This window comes from Physeter macrocephalus, unplaced genomic scaffold, assembly GCF_002837175.3.
Source record: "Physeter macrocephalus isolate SW-GA unplaced genomic scaffold, ASM283717v5 random_47, whole genome shotgun sequence".
Classification (NCBI taxonomy): Eukaryota; Metazoa; Chordata; class Mammalia; order Artiodactyla; family Physeteridae; genus Physeter; species Physeter macrocephalus.
In genome coordinates this window covers 74,322-87,156 of record NW_021145346.1, presented here as the reverse complement: position 1 = coordinate 87,156, position 12,835 = coordinate 74,322, and the positions used below count along the sequence as shown (strand labels likewise).

The 12,835-nt window shown below is 53.9% G+C and overlaps 1 protein-coding gene across 6 annotated transcripts in view; it reads right to left on the bottom strand.

The window, feature by feature from the left end:
• Positions 1–12,835, bottom strand: part of NDRG1 (N-myc downstream regulated 1) — a 56,437-nt gene that overhangs the window by 18,301 nt on the left and 25,301 nt on the right. For 5 of the 6 annotated variants that reach the window (XM_055082280.1, XM_007106434.3, XM_007106436.4 and 2 more), the window contains 5 exons: positions 8,115–8,220; positions 6,042–6,162; positions 2,550–2,612; positions 1,685–1,745; positions 387–473 (listed from right to left, as the gene is read on the bottom strand). In XM_055082280.1, the coding sequence (XP_054938255.1) occupies positions 387–473; positions 1,685–1,745; positions 2,550–2,612; positions 6,042–6,162; positions 8,115–8,220 (438 nt within the window). The remainder of the gene's footprint in view (positions 1–386; positions 474–1,684; positions 1,746–2,549; positions 2,613–6,041; positions 6,163–8,114; positions 8,221–12,835) is intronic. The other variant, XM_028483721.2, reaches the window with a different exon arrangement.

Below are 12,835 nucleotides of genomic sequence, written 5' to 3'. Positions count from 1 at the left end.
TCCGCGGCACGTGGGATCCTCCCGGACCGGGGCACGAACCCGTGTCCCCTGCATCGGCAGGCGGACCCTCAACCACTGCGCCACCAGGGAAGCCCCAGCGAACACTTCTTAACCCAGGCTGTCCTTATCAAAGCTGGCTCGGGACCCAGGTCCCACTGGTATCGCTGGCTTGGACAGCAGTGTCCTATTGAAATCTGAATGGCACATGGCTGAGGTCATGTTCACTATTCAAAGCCAAGCGGAGGAAAGCTGCCTTCTTTGCTGGGGGTGGTGAAGGGGTGGGACTAGGAGAGGTCTCTTGCATTTTGTGCTCCAGGCAGAGTCAGGCACACCTGCCCCTCTGCAGACTGGGACACCCCCTGCCCCACCCAGGCCCCCAGCCTCACCTTGGAGGCGGCCCAGTCCATCCAGCCTTCCGCACAAGGGTTCACGTTGATGAGGACGAGGCCCTCCACCATCTCGGGGTTGTTCAGCTGCAATTGGAGACACGAAGTGAGAGAGACAACCTAGCCATCTGAGAGACCGTGAACTTCAAAGTCAAACCAAAGACTGAGAAAAGTACCACAGAGAGGACCCGCGTGGACCCCCAGAGCAGCCTGCTGCTCCTGACACTGCCTCCCTTCCAAAACTGAGGTTCCAGCTTAGTAGACACTAAATGGGGTTCCTGAGAGAAGGGAAAGAGGAAAGCATAGGAGAAGTAGGAGCACATGTGCTTGGCAGACCTACGTGGGACAAGTCACTTCACGCTGCTGCCCCCTCAGCTTCCCTAGCTGTGAAATGGGTACATCATACCATGGACCTCATAAATCAGACAAGCTAATCAGCTCTTCAGTTATCAGTAAGAATTCTATTACTTCTCAGAGATATGGAGATAGAGACCTAAGATACAGCTGAGACCTTAATTTTATCTGCTCAGAGCTTAGACAGCCAGACCACTTTGCATTCGTGCCAGCATGCCTAGCCTCTAGCAAAGTCCAGCAAATAACAGGCCACCAGATTACATACGGTTGAATAAAACGAGCATCACTGCATTTGGAAACAATTGTTTGGTAAGGATACAAAGGACCCCGTAGCACCTGACCTGGACCCCTAGTAATATAAGTGACATCTGTCACGTTAACACATATACCTCTGATTAGTTTAGAATTAGCCAGGGTCCAAGAGTTCCCTGACTACAAAAACGGTGCAGCTATCACAAAGAAGTAGCACAGTAGAGTACCCAGTGACACGAGGACCTGGCCACAATCGCTGAGAAGCGAGCGAAGATGATGATAAGAGAACATGTCTCGTGCGGCATTTCAGTGAAGGGAAAGAGCTGCCGGTGTGTACGTGAGTGCACACCCACACACCCCATGTGCGTACATAACTCTGGACCACACACCCCATGTGCGTACATAACTCTGGACCACACACCCCATGTGCGTACATAACTCTGGACCACACACCCCATGTGCGTACATAACTCTGGACCACACACCCCAAAGCGCACTGTGGCTCTCCTTTGGGAAATGGAATCACGGCTCATTTCTTTTCCCCTTTGGGGAGATTTTTTGGTGCTTTTCTAATTTTCTTCGTTAATCTTGAATTAATTTTCTTTAAAACATATATATTGTGCAGAGAGAAAGAGAGAGAGAGAGAGAGAGAGAGAGGTGTTTTTTTTTTTTTTTTTAATGAAAGAACTCACAGCAAATCGAGTGAGGATGTAGGCGCCTGCTCCGGTTCCCATGCCAATGATGCTTTTCAGTCTGGAAGGAGAAATAAAAATTCAGGTCCCAGAAGGAGTGAGCGATAGGAAGCGCCCTTCGAAAACCTTCCCCGCACCCCTCGCCCTGAGGAACCTCATCCCCCCAGGGGTGTGTCACGGGCATCGCTGAGGGTGGCCGGCAGGCCAGACAAAGTGGGGCCACGCTGCCATACGTGCCCTGCAGGACCTGCAATGCATCATGCTTTATGTCTGGACAGAAGACCTTGACCTTGGAAAGACTCATGCCTTTCCCTCACTCCTCTCCCGGCCACGGCCAGGCTCTGACGGCCCCGCTGTCATTTATGGGAAGGCCTGTTTACCAAACTGCTTCTTCCTGCTCTTCAGCTCTACTTTGGATTCTAAAACTTGGAATGAAGATGAATTGGGCAAGAACTTGGAGGTGTTATCATCGTACAAAAGGCTCCACTAAGAAGTTTCCTTGAGCCCTGAAGAAATGAAGGCCTGGAGGGAGACGTGGAGGGTTCAGGCAACCCTATTCCAGAATGTTCCATGGGAAAGAGAAAGCAATAAAAGAAGAGAGGCGAGGAAAGGATGGGTGGAGTGGCTGGCATCGGGTGATGGATTTTGACTCAAGGAGAAAAGCCCGACTTGTAAGAGGCAGATGGGAGTAAAGAGACTGCATGAAAAACAGTGTCTGCAGAGTATAACAAGCTGATTTCTTCCCTGATCTTTAAGCATTAACCTAGATTTCAGTGCTGGGGCCAGATCAAGACCCCAGGAGAGGCAGAAGCTAGAGATCACCCTTCTCTGCAAGCTGGTGGGGGAGTGGATCCCTCGCTCTTACCCAAACTGGTGAAGGACTCCGGGCAGCATTTCCGCCAGCTGGTCCATGGAGGGGTACATGTACCTTGGGAGAGGCCACGCAGAGGCAGTTAACAAGAGCCGGGACCCCGGCGGAAATGAACAGTGCAAACGAAAACACACTTGATAGGCAGGGGCCGTGCAACAAACCGCCCTGTGCGCCCAGACTCCCCAGTCTAGCCCCTCCCGTGGCCCCCATTCCGAGCACCCCACCGTGTACACAGCCTGCTCCTCTGAGCAAGGATGCTCTCCACCCCAACGCCCCCACCTTTTACTTTGTAAAGTGACCCTTTACAAACCGCTTCCTATGTTACATCCAGGTCCCACAACAAGCATCTGATGAGCATTGTAAGCTCACTTGATCTTTACAACTAGTCTATGAGGTTGCTAGGATTTTCCTCATATAAAGATTGTAAATATCATTAAGGCTAAGAGATAAGTGACTTGGCTTCACAGACAAGCAGGGATTTGGAGCTCTCAGGATCTCAAGGCCCGTGTACTCACTTACCTTCCCAAAGGAGGTCTCCTGGCAGCCCTCCCGTGAAGCCCTCCTGACCTTGGGGAAGCCCCTCCCTCTCATCTCCTCTCCCCAAGAGATGCTTGAGAAGAAGCCTGGGAGACAGGGCAGAGAAGGCAAGCCACCCTGATTGGCTGGACACAGTGGCTTCGGGAAATGGATACCCAGGGCGATTTTAAGGCACAGGGATGCCTCGACTCACACATCTTCCGGGACCACTCCTCCTGTTAACAGAGGGCTGGGGGAGCTCCTCTCTGTTCAAAACTGGCCCATGACAGCAGGTACCGAGGAGGGTGACAGTGGTGAGGGCTCCCACTGGGTGATCAGGGAGCCTGCAGGCTGCCTGGGTCTGGACACGAAGGCGAGGGCTTCCCCTTTGCAGGAAACAACAGTTTCCCATCATCAACTCCTCAGCAGGGCCTGGAAAGGGTCTCTTGTTCCCACCGTGCCCACCTTTCCAATGGGGACACCAGAGGCCAACCTCTGGTACCACACGAAGCCACCTCCCAGGCTGGCCCCTTCTTTCCGGCCAGCAGGTTCTCCTTCCAGATTGTCTACCATTTCTCGACTGGCTCTCCTCTGGGCCTTTGCACATGCCGTTCCTTCTGCCGCCCCAGAAGCAAGTATATGTTCACCTCCCTTGAATTTCCAGAAAGAAGCCCCAGAGCCTTTGCCCGGCCAGGTGCCTACAACCCTAGCCAGAGTTCCCACACATTTTCTTTCCCATCTTCCTGGAAGGAACTCAAAGATGTGTCCTTTTCACCAAGGTCTTGGCTGTCATCAGGGAGTCTGGCCCGTTTTATGGAAAGTGAGTCCACACGGCACGCTGCGTGAGGAGCCAGCTCCTCCGAATGTCCCGTGATCCTGGAGGCAGGTCCCTGGGGGAGCCGTCAAGATGCCTCACAATTGTGACCCACTCGGTCTAGGTGCTGGGGGGAGGCGGGTTGACACCCACTAGAAGGCCTTCCACAGTGCCCACTTCGGGGCTCAGGAATCAGAGCAGGCAGGAAGGAGTCCCTTAAACAGAGGAGTTGTTGGGCCCTTCTCATGCCAGGCTCCTGGCGAGGCAACGGGAACCCACGTGAGCAGAGCAGACACGGTCCCGTGCCGGAGCCGGGGGGCAAGTCGGCAGAAACAAATACGCGTAACTCATGACGGGCGACCTCCGGGCAGGGGAAGGTGCCGAGAGCGGGAGGCTGAAACAGCGAGATCTGTTCTGACCAAGTGGAGGGCTTCTTGGAAGAAGTGCCATTGAAGGGGACGTGGGTTGCGGGGAGCTTGAGGGCTGGAGAGTGCAGGGAACATTCTAGGCAGGGGCACCAGCATGTGTAAAAGGGAAAGAGCCAGGGAGACCCCGGTTGGCGGGGCTACACATCAATGAAGCCGTTGTCTTTCTGAAATGGCCACGGCTCGGTTTGGAGCCAGCAGCCCCCAGACGGTGAGAGCTGGGGAGACACCTAACTCCACGGCTTCTTTCCTCACTGCTCTTGGGGGGTGGGTACACAGCCAGCAGGCGACAGGATTCTACTCACGAGGCCCCACGTGTAGGAAGCTGACTCCAGAGCCGGGAGTGACCCGGCCAGGGGCCCCTATCCCTGCTTTGCCGTCTCAGCCTCAGGATGAGGGGGTTGCACCCTGGAGGGCCTAGGAGACCCCTGACCACGCCGGACCCCACTCAGACAGTGGGTCCCACCAGCCACACGCTGGAATCGCCGGGTAACTTAGGGGAACAAATACCCTGCGCCTTGGCCTCCGGGTCAACTGAATGAAAATTCCTGAGAGCCTGGCCCAGGTTTCAGAATATTTTTAAAAATCTCCCCGTGGGGAGCTGAGAGTCACTGGGTTACCCCAAGTCTTTCAAACAATTTGTCCAAGCAAAGATGGATATACTGACAGACGCTTAATCTGCTGCTGTATTAAGAAGATTTTTAACTCTTTTAACGTATGTCTGGGCATCCCTCCCCTTCCTCTCTGATAAAGATTAATGATTAAGGATGATTCAGAACACTAACAAAGAAGATCTCTTTGCGATACCAAGCAGGCCTCTTTGGCAGACTGTAAACCCGAGAGCCTGGTCCCACCTTGGCTGAATCACAGCACGGTGAGGGGCCTGCGAGAGGTCTGCCTCCCCCGTGTGAGCCTGACTGTGCAGTGCCCTCGGGAAGCTGCCCCCAGCCTCACAGCGAGCGCCGAAAGTCCACATCAGCCATGCACTGGGGAGGAGCAGGCGGTGTCGACACCCGGGATCAAGGCAGCCTGATGTTCCAAAGAGAGTTGGAGTCTTAGAGCCAGCAGACTGGGCTCAAACCCGACACACACACCCCCCCAACAATGAAACCAGCTGTGCGAGCTTGAGCAAGGCAGTTAACCCCGCCACGCCTCAGTTTTTCCATCGAGAGAACGGAGCTACCAGCACCAGCCGTGTAAGGATTAAATACAAATGCCATTTGTAAATAAAGATGATTAAGTCTGGCCCACAGGACGTACTTCATCAATATCATTTCCAATTATGGTCTCTATTTTTCTTCCCAACTTTCTAGATCTTTCTCCCAACTATTTCATCCTGTCAAGACCCTCTTCCACTTCAGTCCTGTCCGGGCCATGTACCCCTTGTAAAAAGCCAGCCTGGCTGGGCTGCTGTGGTGGGGCGGGGACAGGTTGTCTGGAGGGGTGAAGGTCGGGGAGCTATTGACTGATGGTTATGGGGGTTCAGTTTAGGCTAATTAAAAGGTCCTGGAGATAATGGTGGTGATGGCTGCATCACAATGTGAATGTACTTAATGTCAGTGAACCATACACTTACAAATCGTGAACAACGGTAAAATTGAGGTTATATATATTTTATCACAATGAAAAAAGAAACCTTAAAAGCCTGACTAATGCCCCCTCCCACCACCTGTTCCCACCCTGCATGGCTTTCCTTTCCCTGCCCTGGGGCCCGAGGCTCCCTCCTCTTACCCCGTGGGGAAGGATGCAGCACTGTCCTGCTGGCCGGGGGCGTCCACGTGGCAGACAGCAAAGTGCTGGGTGATCTCCTGCATGTCCTCGGAGTTGAAGAGGGGGTTATAGCAGGTTTTGTCTGGAGAACAGGCACGGGAGAGAGAAGAGGAACAAGTTAGGAGAGAATAAAGTCTGTATTCATTCTGTTTGTTTCGTGCCTACACAGCAGGGGGAAGGAACTTTCAAGAAAGAATGGCTACATTTTCTTTCCCACTTTCCTCTGGTGATAAAAGGCAAGAATAAGTCATGGGGCACGGGAGTGGGTGTGGAAGTGGAGACGGTCAGTAAACTCTCCTGCCTGTGCTGGCGGATGACATAAACCTCCAGGCAGCGCTGGGAGGGGATCCCATTCCAGCTCCTGCTTCCTCGGCCAACAGTCTTGGCCGTGATGGTCCTCGTATGGGGTGGGGTTGCCCCACGGACACTCTCTCTCTCTCTCTAGGTCTCCTAAACCCTCACCTCAGGGATACTGGCCAGGGCACACAGGACTTTCAAACAAGGAGGACCACTCTTACGTGGGCTTGGATGAGCCTCCTAATTGCTGAGGCAAAGATGGCCAGCTGGTCACCAGAACACTTCCCGTTTCTTCCAGGACACACTTCGGGACTACATTTCCCAGCCTCCCTTGCAATCAGAGGCAGTCGTGTGATCAGATTCTAGCCAATAGCATGTGAGCCTCCCCATTTCCTCATAACACCTGCCACCCAATCCTCTAGGTTTCTCTCCTCTTTCTTTCGTGACTGCCAGGTGTGGAGGAGCCAACAGAAGCCTCAGAGGCTCCAGGGGACGGTGGAGTCACAGCTAGAAAGAGCCTGGGTCCCTGAATCACCACATGGAAGGTGTCCCACAGAATGTCCACTGAGTTGTTACTTGAGTGAGAACTAAACGTATATCGTGTTAAGCCCACAGAGGCCTTGGGTCTTTTGTTACAGCACTTACTGCACTCTGACAACGGAGGAGTAACACAACCAAATGCAATTCCATGTCCCCATCAGAGTCAGTGGAATAAGGTGGCATATATCAAAGTACCTAGCATCGGATCTGGTACATAATGGTTACAAGGGGGCATATGGGGGGGAAAGAGAGATAAAAGAGAAGTGAGAGTGAAGGAGAAAAATGGTTTTCAGTGACTGACATCATTCGCAGCCTCGAGGTATTAATAAGCTGTTGGAAAAACACTGTCATTCAGTCCATCTGTTAATCTAAAATCAAGCAAGCATCCAGCTTGCAATACGCACTGGACCAGGAAGGGCCATAAGCGCCTTCCGAATCATCACAGAAGCATTTCTGTTCTGTGTAATTGTAATACTAAGTAGATCTTATTCCAGTCCCATCTGTGAAAGAGCCACATTTGGGAACACTTCCTGGTAATCTTAAGAATTCGCAATCTAAACATCCATAGCAGCAGTCGAGAGGTGGGAAATCCAAATGCCCATTAAACGACGATAGACAAATAAAATGCAGTGTATCCGTACAATGGAATCTCACTCAGCAAAAGAGAATAAAGTACTGATATATGGCACAATGCGGACGTACCTTGAAAACATTACGAAAGAAGCCAGTCACGAAAGACCACACGTTGTGTGATTCCAGTGATTAAAAAATGTCCAGAATGGGCAGATCTTAGAGACAGAAAGTAGACTGGTGGTGGCCCGGGGCTGGGGGGTATGGGAGATTGGGGGGCGATAGGTAAGAGGACAGAACTTCTTTTCAGAATAATAAAAATGTTCTAAAATGGATTGTGCTGAAGGTTGCACTATCCTGTGAAAACACTAAAAACCACCGTAGGCCTTCATTAAAGGCAGTCACTGTCACACAGACTGATGGTGGAGGACTCCTGAGTCCCCAGCATCTCCCAGCCCCCAGGCAGTGCGTCCAGTCTGCGGCAAGCGTTCTCCCCAGAACAGCTCCAGGAAGTCCCGGTAAAAGAGGATGAGGCGGACTCCCTGCCAGCCGCCCTTCCTAGCTGTCCTCTCCTCCAACCCTGGCAGACACCGGCTCGCCCAGGACGCGCGGCTCCTCGGAACTTACGGTTCATGCCGATGTCGTGGTAGGTGAGGATGACGGGTCGGTTCCCCTTGGGGGTCCCACACAGTGTGACGTGAATGGAGCCATGCAAAGTCTCGATGTCCTGCTCCTGGGGAGAGACAGACAGACGGGCCTGTCATGTGGGAGCTGCAGTCACGGTGTGGCTGGAATGACAGCCTGCAGACACCCAGCACGCGTCGCACTGCGATTGGAGGAAAGCTCCTAATTTGGTCGTGGGAGCACTGGGCTTCGGGTGGCAGCTCTCTCTGGCCAGAGAAGCCACTCCGAGAAGCAGAGACGAAAGGAGAAGGGGGACCAAGGAAGCACCCCGCCATCCGTTGAGGTCAATGGCTGCCAATCTGAAGAACTTGGCTCAAAGATAAATACACCCCAATTTTCAGGTTCCACCTTGAGAGCAGGAAAACTCAGTATCTGCGCTTTGAACAAAACCCCTCTCCCTTCTCCATCCCAGGCTGGGAGATGCTGGGGCTTCCAGGCATCCGCTCTGAAGAGCCCTGAAGCATCTCCCAGGCGGCCGGCGTGCTTCTGTGATATGGGAAGAATAATGGAACCTCGGGGGAAGGGTGAGTGCTTGGTGCCCAGGCCCGTCCCCGGCACGGGGGTCCTCCTGGGCCACCTGCCTTAAGCCCCCCAACAAAATGAGTGCCCTGAACACAGAGCCCCCGTCTCCCCAGCCCTCTCTCTCTTCCTCTGAGCGCCTGTTCGCTCCTGCCTATACAAACGCTGGAAAAATCCGCAGACGGTGGGGCAATGGTCCAGCCCCCGGGGGGGACCACAGATCATCTGCTGGGCCGAGCCCTGGCCCTGAAGCCACCGTGGGAACAATGGTTCACTGTGGGGACCGCATTCTCCATTGTCTCCTCAGCTGACCCACAAGGCACCCTCTAAAAATAGGCCAGGCTGGGCAATGTCCCCACCGGCCTGGGGCATCAGGGTTCAAATCCAAGCTCTGCCTTCCCCAAGCCCTCTGAGCCCCCGGAGCCTCATCTGTAGGACGGGAAGGAGCTGACCACCCCGCGTTCCTCAGCAGAGGAGACAAGCCTGGTGAGGAATACAGTCCCCGGCGAGATGGGGCTGCTCGGGACACGGGGGCACAGGGGTTAATGAGGCGCCTGAACCCCACCTTGGTGGCAAGTGTGGGACGTCCAGCCCTGGCTGGCACCCAGGATGTGTCTAGCAGCCCCCAGGGGTGGGAATGGGTAACAGATGCTGAATGATCTCTTTGAAGGCCTTAAAATTATGAAGCCGTGGGACCAGAGCTCAATTTGTCCAAGAAGGAAGAGGCTGCCTCTGTCCTGTTTCCTGTGACATCCTCAGGCCCTGGCACAGCTCAGGATCTGCTGAATAAAGACCTGACACTCGCATGATCATGGTAAACGTAGCTTCTCTAGGGAGTCCACTGACCTATTTTGGGTTCAGGCTCCACTCTGTCCCTTAATTGGCTGTGAGGGTTTCGGCAAGCTCTCTCCCCACAGAATTCCCAGGACTGGTGTGAAGTCTCCCAGGATTGGCACGAGCCCCACGGAGCACTAACGCTTCACCCCCACGAGGCACCACAGAAGTGCTGTGACTGTGGCCCGCAGCCTCACACGCTGCAGACTTCAGCCTGTGCCGCAGCAGAGGCATCAGCTGTGGTTATCCTTATTTGGAAGGATAAAGAACCCAGTCTCAGAAGCTGGAAGTGGCCTGGTGTAGGCGTACAGGTGTGGCAAGGTCGCCGAGACGCAGGGATAAGATTCGCTACGTGTCCACCAAGAGTCAGGTGAGCTGAGCGAACCGATTTTCCAGATGAAGAAATCGAGGTGACCCCCCCCCACGAAGAGCACACAGCTTGTAGCGTGAACCAGGATTACAACCCACGTCTGCTGGGCCCTCATGCGGGTGTTGGCCCCCATCAGCCCTCCTCCGAGTTCTGTGTCCACCTGCCCACACGGGGAGGAGGAGGAAAGGCAAGTGTGGCCTTCCCCGTGCCTGAGACCCACTCCTTAAATCACCCGCGCACATGCACAAGGTCCTCAGCCAGCCCTGGGCCTCTCTCTCCACTGGCCCAAACCAAGAAGGCTGGGTCTGAGATTGGATGGAGGAATTAAAACTCTCACAGACACGTCCCTTTGTCCTCTGCAGTCCCAAAGGAACATTCTGCCCTTCTGTCTCCGTGGGGATGAATCGCCCAGTGTCCTGGAGGGAGGAACCCACCTGTGTCCCCCACGTTCTCCCAAAGAGAGGGCACCGGGGGACCCAGAACTGCATGGTCCACTCCCTGTCCTGAGAGGGGAAAGCCCTGTCTCAGGGCTCCTCAGGGGTCCCCCGTCTGGCTAGAACAGTGGCTGGAAACACTCACAGAACCCCTCCACCATCCAGACCGCCATCCTCGGCTCTTCCAAGTTCAGAGCCAGATCTCAAAAGTCCGGGCTCACAGGGGTCTGATCCAGCCAGGGGCATGCAAGAAAGAGAAGGCCAGGCTGCCTGGATTTTCCTCTCACCTGCTCTGGAAGAGTCTAGAAAGCCACTCTCTCAGGGTGCAGAAGGGAGAGCGGTATGACGGCCATAATCATTGTATCTGGCCCTGCTCTGAGGATTTTACATCTGCTCTCCCGTTGAATCCACACAACAACCCCACTGGGGAACAACTGTCCACATTTCACAGATGAGGAGACTCAGGGGAATTTGCTCAAGGTCACACAGCTGGAACAGTGCAGCAGGATCTGAACCCGAGACCGTCCCAGTCCAAAGCCTGTGCTCTTTGCCGTCTCCGTTTTAACACTCTGTGCCAGGTGCCCCGTGAAGAAAGAAAACTTTTAATATGCCACGTGCACAGTGACCCTCTAAAGAGGGACGCGGGAAGTCAGGTCCCCACTGAGGTGACTGTAGATTGCTTTTTATCTCCCCAGCATCTCCAAAACCCAGTAATCCACGGGGCAGGTGCTGGGATACGCTGGTACATAGAACAGAGAAATAATACCTGCTCCTCCCACCCTCCCCAAATACACATCTGCCCCCGAACTGCAGGAATGTACAGCAGGCGTGTCTGACTTGGAACAGCCTCGGCACAAACGTCACTGCCCCGGGGTGGCCCTTCCTGCCACCCACTGTACACAGGACACATGGCTCCTGTCCTCTCCCTTGTAGCATTTACCACAATGGCACGTATCTGGTTCTTAGCCGTCTCCCCAGCCTGACCGCAGATTCCAAGGGAGAAAGGCTTGCTCTGCCCTGGAGAAGGTGCTTAGAGATTTACACAGTCTACACCACCTGTAAGCTGGTAAGTTGTGGGACGGCACCAACGCCTACTGTCTACACTGCCTGTAAGCTGACAGGTGGTGAAAACAGAACCTGCCACTAAGTGGTCCTCAAAGATTTCAGCTCTTCGGCTGCCAGTTCTGGCTTGGGAGCTTTGTGAGCTATGGCAGACTATGTCGGTGGGCCTCCCAGACATTCGTTGTCCTCTTCCTTACGACAAAATTCCCAGCAATGTGCCTGATGAAACTCTCTTCTTCCCCATCTCCCTTGTAGCCAAGGATGGTCAGAAGATTCAGTTCGGGCCAATGAGCTGTCAGCAGAATTTGCTGCAGCTTTGAGGAGAATTCTTTTAAAGACTCAAACTTGGCCTTTTAATTTTTCTTTTTCACCCTTCCACCTGCTTACTACCTGGAACATGGAAGAGATGCCCAGGGATTCAGCAGCCATCTTATGAGCATGAGGACAAAAGCTACATGCTCAGGGTGGCAGAGCAGGAGGCTGAAAGGAGTCTGAGACTGGGTGACATTCCCAGCCTGCTGTACTAGGCCTTCTGGGTCAGCGAACATATCAACCATTTCTTTGTTTAGGGCGCTGTTTGTTGGGTGATATTAATTCTAACGATACACCCACCATGGGACCTTGGCCAAGCGACCAGACTTCTCTGAGAATTCCTTCCCTCAGCTGTAAACTGAGGTCAGTTACAAACCCTTCTGCTTGTGGAGAGGCTCCCAAGACTTTTAGTAGGGCCTGGAAAGTGTTTTGGAGATTGCAGCGTTTCCCTCCGTGCTGGCTGTTACAGGTGCCCACCCCAGAGACGATTACTGTGAAGCCACGGGAACCAGTCCCCAGGGTTTAAGGCAACTGGTTGGATGATCTAGGAGAGCTCTGAGACCAGCTGCTGCACCTCCCTCCATAATCCGCCTGCCCAACAGGCCCTAGGGAGACGCGGAACGCTTTGGACTCTAAGAGGATGACACACTTACCCCAGGCTCTAAGTCAGCTGGCGCGCTGGGCCGCCCCTCCCCTCAGTCTAGCAAGCCTTGGTCAAGGCACAGCCTGAGGGCAGAGGGCACCCTTTGGAACAGCAGGCAAAGAAAGCTGATTTAGGCTCATCAGACGTAGCATTAAGTCAAGGCTTGCTGAGGCAAGCAAGGCAAATCATGAGAACAGAGGCTCCAGAGAAAATGCCAGGGGCTTGCCCCCCACCAGCTTTATGTGAAATAATCCCTCCCCCCATCTTCCTGGTCCATCTCCTGTGCCCGCAGTGGCGGAGGGGAGGCCTGGCTGAGCCACTGGTCTTGTCCTGACCATTCAGTAAGGAGCACGTGGGTTGTGAAGACTGACAGGGGAGGGTACGTGTGTAGAAGGAGCACGATCGTACTCGCACAGAAGGGCAGCCATCCGCTTACCGGACAAACGCCAGAAAGCCGGGTCTGGCCCCGGTGCTCTCAGGACAGCCATTT